At 45.8% G+C, this 18484-nt stretch overlaps 2 protein-coding genes across 2 annotated transcripts; both read left to right on the forward strand.

Moving 5' to 3' along the window:
- Positions 1-2541: 2541 nt before the first annotated feature.
- On the forward strand, positions 2542-7237 carry LOC123113982 (disease resistance protein RGA4). The gene is made up of 3 exons (XM_044535329.1): positions 2542-3372; positions 4666-6624; positions 6713-7237. The coding sequence occupies exons 1-2, from the start codon at positions 2624-2626 to the stop codon at positions 6602-6604; spliced, it is 2688 nt and encodes an 895-aa protein (XP_044391264.1). The 5' UTR covers positions 2542-2623; the 3' UTR covers positions 6605-6624; positions 6713-7237.
- Positions 7238-16909: 9672 nt separating this feature from the next.
- LOC123113983 (actin-depolymerizing factor 3) lies at positions 16910-18022 on the forward strand. The gene is made up of 3 exons (XM_044535330.1): positions 16910-17144; positions 17262-17551; positions 17655-18022. The coding sequence occupies exons 1-3, from the start codon at positions 17142-17144 to the stop codon at positions 17803-17805; spliced, it is 444 nt and encodes a 147-aa protein (XP_044391265.1). The 5' UTR covers positions 16910-17141; the 3' UTR covers positions 17806-18022.
- Positions 18023-18484: the final 462 nt, after the last annotated feature.

Raw genomic sequence — 18484 nt, forward strand, 5'->3', positions numbered from 1 at the left:
AAGAGAATCTCATCGACTTTTTCACGTACAGACACCACCTGCCCAATGGCATTGTGCGAGTGGGTGACCGCAATGTCGGAAACTCCACGGTCCACAAAGGTGAGCGGCTGGCTGGGTTCCAAAGGATCAGGTGCCAACATATCGACCGCCCCAACATCATTGCCCATAGGTACCACCGGCACGATGGACTCTGGCACCTCCAGTTGCTCACATGACAAACGTGAATCATGTCCCTCACACAAGGTCGCCGGCGAGACGACCTCCACATGTTCCACTGACAACACTCTAGCCACAACGCTATCATCAACCATAGTAAACTCCTTTGGTTCCACCATTGACACAGGCGAAACATGCCCCACACACAAGTCCTGCATGTCAGGCATGATCTGCAAAACCGGGGCAATGACCCCGTCTATGGCCTCACCCTTAAAGGCATCTGACACAGAGGACAAGGCAGGCAACAACAGCGAACTGGACCCAACACGAGGGGAAAGAGGTCCATATAGGTCTGCATCATGTTCGTCTGCAAGGCCAACATCGAGCTCAGCAAGGGGAGGCGACGCATTCGGGGTCTGCGACACGGCCTCCGCACGCTCCAAACAAGCAGCCGCACGCGCCATCCAAAGCTTGATTGATGCTACCTCATCACACAAAGGGCGGGCCACCTCCTCAACGCGGCCATTGACCAACTGAAGGAGCTCAACGCGAAACGATGCGAGGAGAGATTGCAAGTCTGAGCCTGGGATGCCTCTATCGTGGGGAGCAAGATGAAGTGGCGCAGGGTGATGCTGTTGGAGAGGAGCCTGATTGACTTGGGTAGCCGTTGTTGAGGAACAACGAAATTTGTGGCAGTCACGGGCACGATGGCCAGAGCAGAAGCAATTGTTGCACTTAATGGGATCACGGCAGTCCATAACGCGGTGCCCTTTGGCGAGGCAGCGAAAGCATCGTCCTCTAAGCCAGGCAGGAGGTGTTCGGCGTTGGTTGAATGTCGGAGTTGGATACACCAGATGATGCGGACAACGTCGTGACTGCACCCTTTCCCAGCCTTCATCCTCGTGTGCTGCATCAGAAGAAGGTTTCTGGAGTGAAGACGTAGACGGGTCGGCGAAGCAACTTCTCCGGTCACCACATCCAGGGGCAACCGGGCCTTGAACCTGAATGCTTGGGCAAGCAGAATCAGCAGCAGCGCCCGAATCCTTGCCACCAGTAGCGGCAGACACCATCCTGGCATCATCATTCCCATCCGAGCTCACCAGCACCTCCTCCATCGCATCGCCGGGCGCAACGAGGGGACCCGTCAGAAGCAACAAAGGCCGAGGGGAGCCGGCAGGAGTCGGTGACGGCGCGGCCTCAGCGGGGGGCGTGGACGATGACGAGGTTCTCGTAGAGGCCGGGGACGACGGCGGCACTACGACGGCAGGAGTCAGGGATGGTGCGCCGTTAGCAGAAGACCGGGACAACGCGGTGGTCGGAGCAGACTTCCGGGGAGACAACGAGCTAGCCACCACACCGCCGTTCTCCTTCCCAAGCCTCCAAGCTGGGGGGGCTGGGGGCGAGCGAGAGGAAGGGCGAGGAGCCGGGGTGGCCGCCGCCGGTTGGGGCTGCAGCGAGGTGAGGTCGCTGGAGCACATGTCCGAGCAGCCAGGGAGCGGCGGCAGGGGAGCCCAGCAAACGGGGACGAGGCTGAGAAGGCGCGGTGGGGATTCCGGATCTGACCCTGGCTGAGGCAGAGGAGGTTGGAGGAGGGAGATCCAGCCGGCAGCGGCGCCGCTCACCCGTCGCGGCCGCGGTCGCGGGAGCGCATTCCCTTTTCCTGGTATTTTGATATAACTAGAAGTTTTGAAATAAAGGAGAATCTAGGATAACATCAATTTCCCCCCTCTAATGCATGCACGCATGTGCATGTGAAGAGAAGGTTGGAGGAATCATTTTTATGCCTCGGTAATTTATGTGTAAACAATATGATAACTTATGCACAACTCGCATGATAAATTGCGTAGTACACACGTGGTAACTTTTTACCAAAAAAATGTCATGGGAACATAGCAACATGGTATCTAGTTTCGAAGGTTTCGTCGTGACGAATCTTTATGTGAATTTTTTTTATCAGAGCGACGGTTTAAGCTACAAAACATTTTAAAATATAATTTTAGATGAAATCTTTGCTGACATCAGCTATTTTGTCCCTGTAAGCATACTTAAGATTAATTAAGGACAATTAGTAGATCCAAATTTTCACAAGCTCGCAGAGTGAATCGCATGGCTGTGCAAAATAGCTGACTAGTCGAAAGTTAATAGCAGGGCTGGGCAAAATCGTTCGGATCTATTGCTCTGGACTGACTAGTCGGAAGTTAAATTAAACAATCCAAATGATTGATGAGATATCGTCTAATTGCTTAAAATTTATGTGATAAAAGATGAAAAAAAGGTTTTTTTTATATAATTTTTTTAGCAACGGTTTGATTAGGTCCGTCACTTTTTTGACACACTTTTGAGAAATTAATAATGTTTAGGAGCATTTGAGTGGTTGTAGATTGGGGTTCGGCTAGAGATGCCTTACGAGGAGAGAGACTGTAGACCAGCTGGGAGATAGCGAGGAGATCAACCTCCAAGCAGAGGGATGGAGGTCGCGGTGGTCGTCGGGCCGATAGTGAAGCTCTTGCCGAAGCTCCTATCGGTGATAGATGGGAAGAGGAAGCAGCTGGACAACCTGGAGGTCGACGCTGGATTCATCCGGCGCGACCTGCAGTCGATCCAAGAAATCATTGGCCGCTCGAATGGCGGCAGATCCATCACGGACCTCTGGGTCCGAGATCTCAGGCGCTTGGCGGACGACATGGAAGACTGCATCGATCGCTTCCAGGTCGGGAAGATGAGCAGAATCAGTTTCGTCGGGAAGATCTGCAAGCTGAAGAAGCGGTCAAAGGAGACTCTCGAGCAGCTACAGAACTGCATCAGCATCGCCGGCGCCGCCGCACCTGCACCTGATCCCCCCGCTGCAGCTGGGGGCACTGATCAGGATCCGGAAGAGCAACTTCTTGGCCTGCTTGCGCGGAGCCAATCGGAGGGGAATCTCAAAGTCATCTCCGTCGCCGGCTTCAGTGGAGTAGGTATGACTCACCTTGCCCACAAGGTTTACAGTGACAGGGATGTGCGCAGCCAGTTCCCTCTGCACGCCTGGGTTCGTGCAGCACCGGGCATGAGTGTGCTCAAGCTTCTTCAGAAAATACATGACCAACTGCTGTTAATCAGTATTGCCAAGAATCATGGTGCGACTGCCTCCAGCTCCAAAATCATACCACAAGTCAACGGAGATGCTGAACATGCCGCAAGTGACCACCTGCTCGCTGGACTACTCAAGACCGGAAGGTGATTATACAGCCTCTGCCTTAACTAGTATCGGTCCATCGCTGCAGGGAAATTTACAGTGGAAGATAACATGTAGTCATGATAAGGTGGTGCTTTCTATTGCATTTATCCATTATATTTGCAAAAAATAATAATAAAAAGATACAAGGTCAGTTAGTGGCAGATTGCGTAGAACAATCTTGAATTATGTGATGTGGTGGACACAAATGCCCTTATATAAATTATTCAGTATATCTTTGTTCTCTAATCATTCATTGTTGCGTCTTCTCTACAAATCAAAATGTTGGTGGGACTATTCATTTTATAAAAATGCCACATCAGCTTATAATGAAATATATAAGAATGACGCTTGGACATGAAAGAAATCTTACTCAACTTGTGTCTGTTCATAGCTTGTTTGGATCTATAAGTCGCACCCTCTATCTGTGCCCAATCATTCATGCTAACCTTGTAATCTGCAGTTCATCTTTCTTTTTGTTATTGTTCCCTTATCAAAATCTACTGCAATCATATTTGTTGTACTATGCTATGGACTTGATCATCATTTTGTTATTTCATAACATCAATGTTATCACAAAAATTAGTATTATTCACATATAAGAAAGTAGACTTCTTCATGAAAAATATATTACCGCCTATTAATTAGTGCCATAGCCAAATGCTGCTTTTAACAGTGTTATTGCTGTAAACTTGTTGAAAACATGATTCAGTTGGAATATCCTCTTTTTTTGTGACAATGGACTGTAGGGCAACAGCTAGCCCCTGAATATCCTCTTGTAAGAAAATGAAATGCTAAAAATAGATAGAGCTACTGCAGAGGGCAAATTTGTTTTGAAGAGCTTGTAGATAACCTGTAGGCCTCAACTGGTTCATCATAGGAACAAAGCGGAAATGCGGAGTGAGGAAAATTTAAGCTCTAAAACATACCTACATCAATTCTGATAAAAATAGATTGATGGAATGTGGACTGTAGGTTAAACTTGTTGAAGGATGTCCCGATGAATGCAATCCTGAGTATACTGACTCAACGAAGTTTTTGAGTAGCTACTCCCTCCGTTCCAAAATAGATGACCCAACTTTGTACAAAGCTAGAACAAAGTTGAGTCGTCTATTTTGGAACAGAGGGAGTAACAGAGAAGTTAATTGGTGCTAGCATTTCAAAATTTCAGTAACCTGTGATTGGAATCGACTAGTAAGATTGCAAGCAAACATCCATAGCTGCAAGCCTGCAACCAAAAATCAAAATCATGATTTTCATTTTCTCAACTGATTCATTCATTATATATCTTGTAGGTATTTGATTGTGATTGATGGCGTTAATACACATGAGTTGTATGACGTACTATCTGCGTTCTCTTGGGCTGATGGAATGGACGGCAGAATTATCATGACGACGACCATTCAACTACCAGCAGCGACATGCTGCAAATGTGGCAATGGTTCATCACTTGCTATGGATAGCACAAGCCAGGTTTTCATTGGGGAGCTGACAGAAAGTGGATTTGTGGAGGCCTGCCTCCATCTTCGTGATGACACAGTGGCAAGAATGCACCGCAGCAACAACGAGATCCTATCCAGCCCTGTTGTCCAGGACTTATTGCTGTATTTTTGCATGTTCCCTCGTGATCATCCTGTCAGGAGGAATCCCCTGATAAGGCGATGGCTGGCTGAAGGACTTGTGTTTCCTCAACCTGAAACAGAGAATTTTTCCCAGGATGTTGCGATCAAGAATTTGGAGAGCCTCATCAGCCGCAACATCATTCAGCCCATTCAAGTGAGGACCTATGGAAATGTGAAGAAATGCCAAACTTCTGGGATAATGCTCAACTCCATTTCCAGCAAATCCAGGTCACAGAATTTCATCACCATGTTGTGTGGTGGCCAGACAACAGAGAAGAATCTGCCAGGCAAAGAGATTCGCCGGCTTTCCCTCCATCTTAATGGTGCGGCAAATGGGCCACTGAATTTGCCAAAGGAGTTATCTCGTCTCCATACTCTGGCAGTATTCCCTGATGATACAAATGTCACCAGGTATCAAGCTAATTTGAATTATGCCGAGTATAAGCTACTGCGGGTTTTGGACCTCAAAGAATGTGCTGATGTGAAAGCACAACATGTTGGCAAAATATGTGACCTGTTGTTGCTCAAATATCTGAGCCTCGGAGACAGTATTGACAAGGTTCCAAGGAAAATAGCGAAGCTAAAATGGTTGGAGACTCTTGACATGAGGAGAACCCAGGTAGTGATGTTGCCAATTGAAGTCCTCCACCTCCCCGGGTTGAAACACCTCCTTGGAAAGTTTCAGTTACTTGAAGGTGACTGCACACATAAGAAGCTAGAGAAGCTCTTGTCAGAAGATAGTGAATTGCAGAGGCTTTCTGGATTTGTCACTGACAAAAACGAAGGGTTTGCGCAGCTGATGAGTCGCATGGGGAAGTTGAGGAAGGTGAAAATATGGTGCGATTCCACTGCAGATGTGACGAAACTGGTTCATGTTTTAGGGGCCACGGAGAAATTCATTGGCGGAGGCCTGGATATGACAAGAGTTGACCGTTCCTTATCTATCGACCTCCAAGGATGCCCAACAGAATGCTCAGAACAATTCATGGATTCTCTGCAAGCTACAGGCCGTCTTACCTCGCTCAAATTGCGCGGAAAGCTGATGCGACTCCCTCGGTTCAAGGCAAAGCTGAACTACATTGAGGAGTTGTGCCTCTCAAGAACTAATCTGAGCGGGGACACAATCCTAGATGGCCTGTCTGAACTTAGAATGACACTTAAGTATCTCAAACTGGTAGAAGATAAGCTTGGGCACTTGGTCATAAAACCAGAGCATTTCCGAAGCCTGAAGGGGTTATGCCTTGTGGGCGAGCAAAGTATGGAGGACATAACAATCCAAGATGAAGCTATGCCGTACCTTGTGTCACTTCATATGCTTTGTGAAGGTCTAGGTAATCTTCCTGGCGTCGACATCACACACATGGCAAGGCTAAAAGAAGTCGCGCTCCATTCTGGAGTACAAGAGACGATAAAGGATGGTTGGCAAACAGCTGCAATGAACCATCCTAACAGGCCCAACGTTTTGTTTATCCACCATGCTAACTCCTCACCTAGAGACTCTCTGCCGTGCGAAGCAACAGGGGAAATTGCAAATCGGACCAAACCTATTGGGAGAAAATTCACCGCCTCCATCATGGGTGGCATCTTTGGTTGTGCATGGCCAAGATCCTGACGCACTGAATCAGCCGCATGGTTTGTTTCCATTTTCTCCCGCCTACTAGTCTTCAAGTTGTTCCCAGATATAATGAAATTAGCCCCCTTTTTTTTTTACTGTCTGCAGTGCAAAGCTATTGCGCAAACATTCACTGATCGATGATGTGTGTGCTGCACGACCGTCGGGGGGTGTGGCCACGAGGCGGCCAAATGTGCGGGCTTCTCCCCTGTGGGGCATGGCTGCCGGTAGTGAGTACATTGAGATGACGCAGCTTCCTCGTGATGATCAATGATGTCCGGATAAGCAAGTTACGAGCGAATTCTTCTGTTAACTTTTCAAAGAAGTTTAGAGGGCTACACACAATGTCAAGAACAAAGTAAAGAAATCCAGCCATGCAGGTAATATTATGTACTAGAGGTTTTGCTGAGTCCTACCATAGAGAGTTCATCAAATTGTTTCGACAGACAGAGTTTGTACGATGGAATAGCCCTCAGCCTCTCTGTTCACATCAGGGATGTAAGTGTATCGAATGAAGTATTCACACTTGCGTGTGGGCTTATTGTTGAGCTGGTGCCCTCCAGCAGACTTGGTGCTATCTTTGTTGCTGTTATTTGTACTGCTATGTACTCTGTTTTCGTGGTGTTGGCTTTACGTACGTATATGTACTCCCTCCGTTCGGAATTCTTGTCTTGGAAATGGATGTATCTAGAACTAAAATATGTCTAGATACATCCATTTCTGCGACAAGTAATTCCGAACGGAGGGAGTAGTATAAAGCGGGGCCAACTCCATACCCCTGGTGTGCTGCAAACATGGTTAGCCCACAGCTTCAGAGACACCCAGCTACTGTACTTGTCTGGACCCAATCTTTTGTTGGATTCCGTGTGGATGGAAAATGCATGCTGCAGTTTCCTCACAAAAAGGAAAATGCATGCTGCAGGATTCAATCACAACCTTGTTACAGGATTCAAGTGACCGTTCCATCTGCGATAGGAATTGGGGAAGGGCCAGCCTGATCACTCTGGATGCCTTCGATCGATCTGCTGCCTCCTTGCCATTTTGTTTGTGCTGCCTTCCGAATGACCTATTCTGTTCCCAGCGTAGCGCGGGCTGGGCTTGGGCTTCCTTCTGTGCCTTGACTTGCTCTTGCTGGAGGCTGCTTGGCACTCTGCTTCAGGATGCCCAAAAAAATAAAGCACTCTGCTTCAGTAGTACTTGGTGCTTCACCTCAAAAAAAAAAAAAAAAGAAAAGGACTTGCGCATCGGACGGAGGTGCTGACACTGTTCCAGCGTTTCTTCGGTCTGTACTTCGCCCGTAGTTTTTTTTTTTTTTGAACAACAAAAGATTTTATTCCATTAGCAACATTTTACAGAGAGTAGTGTGAAAGGTCTCACACTAGACATGGCAAGGACATCTCTCGCAATACAAGCTCCTGCATCTGAAGAGAGACAACGAAAAACTAGAGGCCTATTTTTAATTTTGATCGCTAACTTAGCTTGATGATGTGCTTTGACATTGAAACACCCGTTGATGTGTGCTACTTTGGTGTGGACAAAAGATGGCGACACCTGTATAGAAGCAAGAATGGGCCTTATGTTCCAGTGACTTGTGACTTGAAAGATGGAACTCGCCCCTGCTGCCGATGCGAGTACGGAGCAATCCATGTAGTAGTGTGGTTCCGGGATATGAAGAGTTTCTGCTAACATTGTAGCCAATAGAAGCCCGTACGCTTCAGCTTGGAGAGCGGATGACACCGGAGGAGACATAGCTGAAACCTGCAGCTCCTGACAATGACCATTTTTTCTTCGAGTTGGATGATGACACCGATACCTGCTGGCGATGGTTGCATATTGTCCTCATTTGTCCATGCCGCATCACAGAAAATTCCTTGTCCTACAACTAAAGATGGGTCTTGTGTGGTTGATGATTGTTGTACACAACAGTTCCTGCCATCTCATCTTCTAGTTTTGGGCCTTGTAAGATCGCATTTGCCACCGGGTATATGTGTGATGGTTTACAAAACTTTCTACCAAACAAGGCATCATTTCGTGCTTTCCAAAGACACCATAAAAAGTGTATACACTAGTTACATTGATATGGGGATGAGCAGAATCCAGTAAAACCTTAAGCATTTGTGGAATGGAATGATTATGTTCAGCCAAAACTTCTGTTCTAATATACCAGGGAGAGGAAAACCAAGTAGCCTTTGAGAAAGGGCATAGAAAAAGCATGTGCATTTCATCCTCCTAGTTGCCACATCTAGTACAATTTTCACTAATATGTCTGGAGAACTTACTTGCTCGCTTACCCGTTGGAAGTGCTCGATGAAGAAGTCTCCATGCGAAAGTTTGAACTCTTGGCTCCATGCGTTTGTCTTTCCAAACCCGATTGAGAAGATTTACAATCTGCGGTGGAACAGATTTTGGCCGCTGGTTTGCTGGTAGTGGTAGATTATTAAAGCAGTGCTTGTAGGCACTTTTCGAAGAGTGGTCACCTGCGGGGGTTAGCTTCCAAACCAACACGTCATGTCCAACAGTGTTAACAATAGGAGTTTGCAATATAGCTTGTGTAATATTAGGATTAAACAGAGCATTGACAAGATTGATGTTCCAAGTTTTCTGATTAGGAAGCCAAAGATCACTAACAACACCTCGATAAGAGTAAGGTGGTTGGTGGATTATAAGATTGTCATAAATAGTTTGCCACTATGAAAACCAGAGAGTACTCCATATGGAACTCCTTCCATCTACCGATTGATGAAAGGAGGCAGAAATAAGAAGAGGTCTTACCTTAAGAATAGCAGTCCAGAAGGCTGATTTTGGAACATTGTGTTTTGCTCTCCAAATTGATGTGTCATTGTGGTATTTGGCCTTGAGGATAAGAGAGATGTAATTGTGAGGTTCTTTTACTAATCTCCAAGCAACTGACAGAATGAGACTTTGATTGATAGCCTGTAGATTTCTAACACCTAAGCCACCTTCCTTTTTTCAATACATATATCAGCCCAAGCTCTTAGACATAAAACTTTTGTAGATGGATCTTCTCTAACACCGGTCCATCAAAAGTTCCTAATAATAGATGTTAGTTTTGCAAGAAACTTTTAAGAAAAAAGAATACTTGACATATAATAGACAGGTATAGAGGCAAAGACAGATTTTATAAGAGTAAGTCTAGCCGCATGTGATAGCCTGCTAGCTTTATAGGCAATTAATTTAGATTTGAATTTGTCATAGACAAAGTTATATGCAGATGCTCTATCTTTGGCTGGGAGGATGAGTGGATGCCCAAGATGAATGGTGGAACTGTCAATGTCAGGAACCGGAAAGATACCTTTGATCTGCTGCCTAACCTGGAAGTCCACATTATGACTAAACATGATGGCTGACTTATTCCAGTTTGGGAGTTGACCCGAGAGATTACGAAAATGTCGTAAAACATGAGCTATAGTTGAAGCTTCCTGCATATATATTAGCCTTACCACATACCAATAGGTCGCCCGCAAACATGAGGGAATGAATGGGCGAACATTGTGGTCCAAGAGCAATACCTGACAAGTGATTATTTTGTAATGCGTCCTGAAGTGAGAGAGAGAGAGAGAGAGAGAGAGAGAGAGCTCATTGACTGCAAGGACAAAAAGTGAAGGTGACAGTGGGCATCCTTGCCTAATGCCTCTAGAGTTTTTTGAAACGCCCAAAAGACTGACCATTCATAATAACAGATAACATAGGCAAATAGATACAAGCATGTATAATATTAATGAAATGACTATTCAATCCTTTTCGAGCAAGAGCTGATTCTATAAAGTTCCCTTCAATTCCGTCGAAGGCCTTAGCTAGATCAATCTTAAGCATGAAGTCATTGCAATTCCATGATTTAAGAGCAAAAGAATGGGCTATTTCTTGAGCAATGATTATGTTGTTACTAATACGCCTACCCTCAATAAAAGCATGCTGGGACGGGTGAATGTAATCGGGAATGTGTTGCTTAAGCCTATTAGCAAGGGATTTAGCAATGCTTTATAAATAACATTACAAAGGCTAGTGGGTATAAAATCAGCTCGCACAATACAAACTACTTTTCTTGGAATAAGAGCTATTTGAGTTTCATTGATTTGTGGAGGAAGAATACCTATATTTTAGAAGTGTCTTACCAGATTAGTGACATCATCACCAATCCATTCCCATGCCAATGTGTAAAAGCCAACATTAAATCCATCAGGTCCTGGTGATGCATTCTTTCTCATGTCCTCCAATATTTCCCATAGTTCATGTTTGTTTGGAATATAATAGGTAAAATCCTGCAAGTATTGAGGAGGAGATGTGTGGAGAAAAGGTCTTGCATTGTTAGGACACATAGATTGAAAATATTATTGAAGTAGCCAACAAATTCCTGAGCAATGTCCTCTGGATTATAATGGTTATTTCCGTGAGCGTTGGTAATAGATACTATTCTATTGCGTCGTTTATGCTTTAGGATAGCATGATGGAAAAATGATGTATTTCTATCACCTTTGACAACCCAATGCTTCTTAGAACGTTGCCTACAAAACTCTATGAGCTTAGTCATGGTATCCTCATATTGAGAAATGAGATTCCTCTAGAGTGTGGTCCTCCTCTTGAGGAGGCTGCTTTTGAATGGTACTAATTTGTTCCTGCAGATTATCTAAATGATGCTGAATAGGCTTGTTCTTTTGACACCACTTTTTTAAGAGTACCTGCAAGGTTAGTAGTCCTAGAACAGAAAGGTTTATCTTTTGAAGAAAGCCAATCCTGTTTAGCAACTTGTTGAAAATCTTGTTCCATAGTCCACCAATTCTCAAATTTAAATTTTAGTTTCAGTCTGTAACATTTAGATTCAGTGGAGACCAAAATAGGGGCATGGTCACTTAAAATTATAGGAAGATTAAAAACATATGTATTAGGAGAAAGATCGCACTACTAAGCATTAGCTAAACATCTATCAAGTTTTTTAAAGACAAGAATTGAAGAAAAACGTTTTTGCTCCAAGTATACGCAGGACCACTGAACCCATGTCCACAAGCCCACATTGCTTCACACAATCATTGAAAGCACACATTCGATTATAATTAACATTTGCAGAAGTGGTTTCCATATCACACATGATATTGTTGAGGTCACCTAAACACACTACTGGCTTGCCCATGTTTTCATGCACAAAATTTGCGATATGTTCCCAAATCACACTAGTACTGCGATGATGGGGACACAAACTAGCACAAACTAAACATTAGTAGCTACATGATGAACAAGAGCTAGAATAAAATATCTATTGGGGAACTTGACTGAGAGATGAACTTCATCAGTCCACTGTAGCCAAAGGCCCCCAGAAAGACCTTCCGAAGGAACTACAAAACTATCATTTGAATTAAAGAGAGCATTCATCTAGGAAGCAGTGCATTTAGATGATCTAGTTTTAGAAGCAAATGTTACCTTAGCACCAGTGGAATACATCAATCTAGCCAGATACTCCATTTTTCTAGAGTTGCCAAGACTTCTGCCCTTTCCCCTGCAATTCCATCCAACCAACTTCATAACAGCAGTGGGAGGAGCCACTGTGTGAGCGTCACCAACAGCGGGATCCATCCCTCTCACTGAGGCTCCTGGAAGCAGGGCTGCATCTACTTACTCATGGATGGAGGGAGATTTCTTGAAGGTGGTGGATGCGGAGAAAGGAAGGGGCGATGGAAGGGAGGGGCGAAAAGGGAGGGGATACGGCAGGCTGAGACAAAAGAGAGGGGCGCCGCAATAGGAGGGGGCGGCTACAAACGCCGACAAATAGTGTGAAGAGATTGGGAGGAATAGGAAAGAGATCGGGAGGAACAGGAATAGAGTCAAGAGATCAGGAGGCAAGAAAGTGAGATCTATGGACAAGGGAGATCAGATGGAAAGAGAGAAGAGAGAGGTATGACGGGATCGGAGGGACGAAACACCAATCACCGGCATGTCGCCACTGTCGTCGCCATAGGCAAGTCATGCATGCCTCTTCGCGGACGTCGGTCAGAGCTTACTTCGCCCGTAGTGAGCTCGGCTATGCAACGGCTCTTGCCGTTGGCGCGTTGCTTCAGCGTGTGGAGGAAGACTCTTATGACGTGTTTGGTAGTAGGGCCGCAAGAAAATCTTGATGCTCGTGAGCCACTCGAAATTGACTCAAATTTTAGCTCGACTCGAGATTGACTAAAATATAAACAAGCAGAGTTTGAGCATTTTATGTAACTCGACTGAGAAACGAGCCGATCCCGAGCCAATACTAGCTCGCTCGATTTTAGCTCGATAATTCGACATGATATCATTATATTAAATGATCATACCATATATTAAATGGAAATAAGATAATTTATTACCAGATATGTTGTCCATAATTTTCTCCAGTTTATTTATGAGCAAATATGAAAGTTTAATTAAGTGCAAAGAAGATTTAGGCCTTATTTATTTCAAAATAGTTTTAGGTCTTATATTATGGTCTTTGGCCAATAATTTGTTTTCCCAATTATATGTCTATCGCGAATCATTATCTTATTTGGTACTAAACTTTTGGGTCTGAAAGAATACGTCAAAATACTTTGAAGAAATTTATATTATCATCATCTTGATTGGTGCAATATTTTTTTAGTGCTTTCTCATGTCGTGTTGAGCCTTATCTAGTTGGGATATTCACCATAGATTTATGATTTTTACCATCTCATTTAGCTCAAAAATAGGTCGAGATCGACTCGAGATCGTTACAAGCTGAGCATGAGTCATGTTCTACAGCTCGGCTTTGAGCTTCACTCAGTTTAAGCTCGCTCGAATTTTCATATGAGTTGAGCTGAGCCAACTCCAACTCACTTGAACTCGACTCGTTTGCAGCCCTATTTGGTAGCCCGCATACACCTCAACCAGGCTGAGTTGGGCCAAGAAAAATGTGTTTGGTTGCATACGGGGTGGGCTGGCTCGCATGTGCAAGAAAATTAAAGGTGCCCAGAGCCTGGCTCATTGAAAACCCTTGAATCAGCAGTTTCCAGCTAGCCAGGCTGAGCGCCGCGTAAAGTAGAGACGGCGCTATGGCGCCGGTGCAAGGGGAAATTGAGTGGAGATGGCGAGAGATGGAAATTGGGCATGACGGGATGGTGCCAATTCTAGCCTCAACCCCCCCTCTATTTATTCGGTCACCACTAGTTCTAGGACAAGCACTCTCTCTATTCTTAGCACCGGTGGCGATAGAGGCGGCGAATGTGACAACAGCAATCTCTGACGGCAGGAGTTGCCGCTCCCCTTACTTTTGGTCGGTCATCCTTGACTCAGCCATGGCTACCCCTTCGTCATCCTCGTCTCCGATGCCAGTAAGCAACACCCGCCCCCCTGTGTTAGGTCAGCTTTTAGGCCGGTAGGCAAGGTGTACGATCGGTTTCCCCATTTCTCAACGCACCCTTATTGTCGACTAGGTTATGGACGATGGGCGAAGCTGGTAGTTCAGGCAGCAACACTCATAGTTGTGATTCGGGCATGGCTCATGTTCATGCATTAGAGAGTTGTTCCTCATGGTGAGAGGCCTGTCATCACTTATGATCCAATGCTTATAAGGGATCAAGCAAGGATAGCGAATCTGAACTACATTTACAACTGCGACAACACAGAGGCTCTGTGGATGCTTCGAATGGAAAGAGCGCCATTTTCCAGGCTTGTCCAAACCTTCGGGAGTAGGGGGCTGCTACAGGATAGCATCCACACCAGTGTGGGAAAGCAAGTGGCCATGTCCTCCATGTTGTTGGCCATAACCAAAGGTTTAGGGTTATGCACAATACCTTCAGGAGATCAATGGAGACAATCTCCAAGCACTTCAGGCAAGTGCTCTATGCTGTTGGGGAGCTCAAAGCAGAGATGATCAGGTCACCAACCGACCGGACTCCTACCAAAATTCGCACTAGCCCAAGATGAACCCATACTTCAAAGTGAGCACTAACAGTATTTTGTCCATGGCTTGATATGCTTGTATTGTTCAGCTATAGCCATAACACAATCTTGTATTGCCATTTTAGGATTACATTGCCATTTTAGGATTGCATTGGGGCAATAGATGGTACTCACGTCACTGCCAGAGTGTCGAGGTCACAATCTGCAGTATACAAGGGGAGGAAGCACTACACAAGCTAGAATATCCTTGCTGATTGTGATGGCTGGCTGGGAAGGGTCAGCACATGATGCTAACATTCTCAGTGACAACATGAGTCATTTTGAGGGCATCAACATCCCCAGTGGCAAGTTCTACCTAGGAGATGGTGGCTATGCATGTCGGCCAGGTGTTCTTCCACCCTTCAGGAAAACCAAGTACCATCTGAACGAGTTCGTTGGTAGTAACTATCCTAGGACTCCACAGGAGTTTCTCACACACTCCATCCTTAGAGTTACTGTTGAGAGGGCCTTTGGAGCTCTGAAGAACATGTTTAAGATCCTAGATCACAAGCCATTCAACACTTTCCCCACTTAGGTTAAGCTTATTCTTACTTGTTGCATTCTGCATAACTGGATCATGCAATGGGGTTGTGATGAACTGGTGCCTGAGGAGGAAGATGTGACGCCTGACGATATTGTGAGCTCCGGCCATGGTGTGGAGGCATTTGACAACGAAGCCTAGAAAAACAAAAGGACGAAGCCGGGACAGGCAATGTGGGATAACAGAGGCCAGATAAGGATCTGTAGAAGAAGAAGAGCAAGAGCAGCAGCAGAAGAAAAGGAAGAAACAGAGCAACAGAAGAGGAAGAAACAGAGCATCAGAAGAAGAGGAAGAGGATGGACTTCCATCTAGTTAGCATCGATGATGAACTTTCTCCTATTCAGCCATGACTCTTAATAATGTGTACTGCCATTTGATAGTAGTTAGGATGTACCGTAATTTGTTTCGTACCTAGGAGTGAAAAACTATGTTCAGATCATGTGTGTTAAGGTCCCCACTGGTGAGAAGTGATGAGAGCACCTTATACAGATTGCAACCAAATAGCTTGTCATATGTGCATCCAATGCCACGCGGCCAACCAAAAGACGGGTTAAAATTAGTTCCGCCATCCAGCCAGCTTAAATGCGGGCAACCAAACTAGGCCGAAATCACTATTCTGACCTTTTCAGCAATCTTTGTCACAAAGTGAACTCGACATGAAAGTATTTCATGATCTGACCTTTTTAGCAACGCCACAGCCCGTAGCGTTTCTTCTCCATATAAAAACGCCGAGGTAGCTCGCGTTTTAGACCCACAGACGAACGCCAAGTCAGTTCTCATTTATACCAGCCATGAGGACAAGCACAGCACAGGGAGAGTGCTGCTGGAGAGATGACGAGTCATCAATGATGATGCAGGTACTCTGATTCTGGCCCAAGGCGGTTCACACTGTTCACACGAAAAGATGCAAACACCGTGGTAGGTGTTGTCAGGATCAGCATTATTACTGCAGTGTTGTCAGGATGCAGGTACTCTGATTACCCCAGTGTTTACCGTGGTAGGTGCTACAGAGTGAGCAGTAAGATTACTTCACCTGGAGCCGGCGGGAGTTTATGCTACAAACGCCAATGATCGTGGCGTTTCGGCCTGGGCGGCAACGCCAATGCGCTTGGCGTTTCAATGTGGATCGGAAGCGCTAGCTAGCTTGGCGTTTGTATGTGGGTCTGAAACGCGAGCTACTTCGGCGTTTTTATATCGAGAAGAAACGCCACGGGCTGTGGCGTTATTAAAAGGGTCAGATTGTGAAATACTTTCATGTCAAGTTCATTTTGTGACAAAGATTGTTGAAAAGGTCAGAATAGTGATTTCGTCCACCAAACTATGTACAGATCGTGATTTTTGATTTGTTTCTCCTCAGCCATGACCATCAAAGAAGTACATGCAATATGCAACGCAGATAAATCGATGCAAGGAACCAAACACGCTCTTAAGCCTTTTGTTTTCTCCATTCATCCCTTGGCCGTGGCCGTGGGCTTTGCATGAATGGAGAAAATAAAAAGCATGAGAGTTACGTGCAATGGTCAAACTTGAATGGCACGGCCGGAAATCGTTGGAACAGTCAATTTCCTATTTCACTCACCTGGATACGCAAAGGAACCTTCCACCGTGATTGACAGGCGTACCAACCGAAATGTGCACGTCACTGCGGAAGCACAAACCAACTGCTGAGCTGATCTTCGCGAATCGAGGTACGTAGATGATTTCGAATGGACAAGGCACGCCCTGACCCTCAGTCTGCCGACCGACCACGCAACCGGAACTGGCCACCATCCCCACTCCAGATAGATGGCTTTTCAAGCTTCGATTCTTCGGCGTGAGTCACTCCAATTCTTCTTCTTCCCGCTGCCACATCGCCACGTCCAGAACAGTCTTCCCGACGGACAGGGACACCCCAGCGCCCACACGTGTTCACCTCGCTGACACTGGACACGACGCACAACCATCCTATTTAAGCGCCAGGCGAGGCCACGCTGAAATAATACAAAAACCCACTACAGAATACTACCAGCAGTTCTTCGTTGCAGCATCATCACACAGATTTAAGGTTCAATCTCCAGACAGAAAATGGTACGCAATGTTACATTTACTTATGACCTGCCTCTCCTGGTCCTCTTCTTCTTAATCAGTTCACGCTAGCTAATTCGTTGTGGATTTGTGAATAACTTGGGTGTATTTTTCATGCAGGCGAACGCGGTGTCGGGCGTGGCGGTGAGCGAGGAGTGCGTGAGGGCGTTCCAGGAGCTGCGCGCGGGGCGCGCGCACCGGTTCGTGGTGTACAAGATGGACGACGCCGTGCAGCAGGTGGTGGTGGACAAGGTGGGCGGCCGCGACGCCGGCTTCGACGACCTGGCCGCGGCACTCCCCGCCGACGACTGCCGCTACGCCGTCTACGACCTCGACTTCACCGTCGGCGACGCCACCGCCAAAGGCGCGGACGGGGAGGCGCCGCGCAGCAAGATCTTCTTCATCTCCTGGTACGTTTCTCTTAAATAACACTCGTGGTCCTGTGTATCAGCATATGTGACCAAATGTGTGGGCTGCACGATGACATGTTGGTGTTGGTTGGTTATGTAAAAGGTCGCCGGCGAGTGCGGAGGTGAAGAGCAAGATGATCTACGCCAGCTCCAACGAGGGGTTCAAGAAGGAGCTGGACGGCACGCAGATCGACGTGCAGGCCACCGACCCCAGCGAGCTCACGCTCGACATCCTCAAGGACCACGCCACCTAACCAATCAATCAAGCCCCTATGTATGATTGACGGTTCACGCGTGCACGTTACGTGCGTGTGCTAGCTTTGTGCTGTGCATGTATCTTTGCCCTCTTCGATTGTGTTGTGTGCTTCCAATTGGATCGTGTCGTCGACCCCAAGAGAATGATGATGATTTTCCATTGTACCACTACGTGGTGTGCGAATAATTGACTCTTTCCTCAAGTGTAACACGTAATGGCAACGATTAGTTGAGGACATGTTCATGTTACAATGGGGATCTTTGCTTCTCCTCGAAAAGGACAAATGGGATTGCCCTGGTTTTATGTCATGGCAAAAAAGAAACGATTGAATTCGATTAATCTTCTGACATAAAACATTTGGATTTAGCATAGTCAATTTTGTGTACCTTGGGCTCATACATTCACATGTCAATGAATAGTAACACGAAAAGTTAAAATCTTCTGGAAAAAAAATCTTGAGATAAAACATCCGAGTTTAGTATAGTCAACTTTATGTACCTTATGTCAGGGAATAGTGACATGAAAAGTAAAAATCTGACATAAAACATCTGGGTTCACTATAGTCAACTCTATATACCTTGCGCTTGCGTTCACACATTGAGATGTTAATGAATAGTAACATGAAAAGTTAAAATCTTCATCCATTTATGCATTGAGATGTCAGTAAATAGTAACAT

Source organism: Triticum aestivum, chromosome 5B (genome assembly GCF_018294505.1).
Source record: "Triticum aestivum cultivar Chinese Spring chromosome 5B, IWGSC CS RefSeq v2.1, whole genome shotgun sequence".
Taxonomy (NCBI): Eukaryota; Viridiplantae; Streptophyta; class Magnoliopsida; order Poales; family Poaceae; genus Triticum; species Triticum aestivum.

What these genes read in the sequence shown, in the direction of transcription:
- LOC123113982 (XM_044535329.1), top strand. Translation starts at nt 2,624, where the DNA reads ATGGAGGTCGCGGTGGTCGTCGGGCCGATAGTGAAGCTCTTGCCGAAG. An exon ending in GGACTACTCAAGACCGGAAG is followed by an intron (nt 3,373 to 4,665) that starts GTGATTATACAG and finishes TATATCTTGTAG; the next exon opens with GTATTTGATTGTGATTGATG.
- LOC123113983 (XM_044535330.1), top strand. An exon ending in AAGATCTTCTTCATCTCCTG is followed by an intron (nt 17,552 to 17,654) that starts GTACGTTTCTCT and finishes GTTATGTAAAAG; the next exon opens with GTCGCCGGCGAGTGCGGAGG.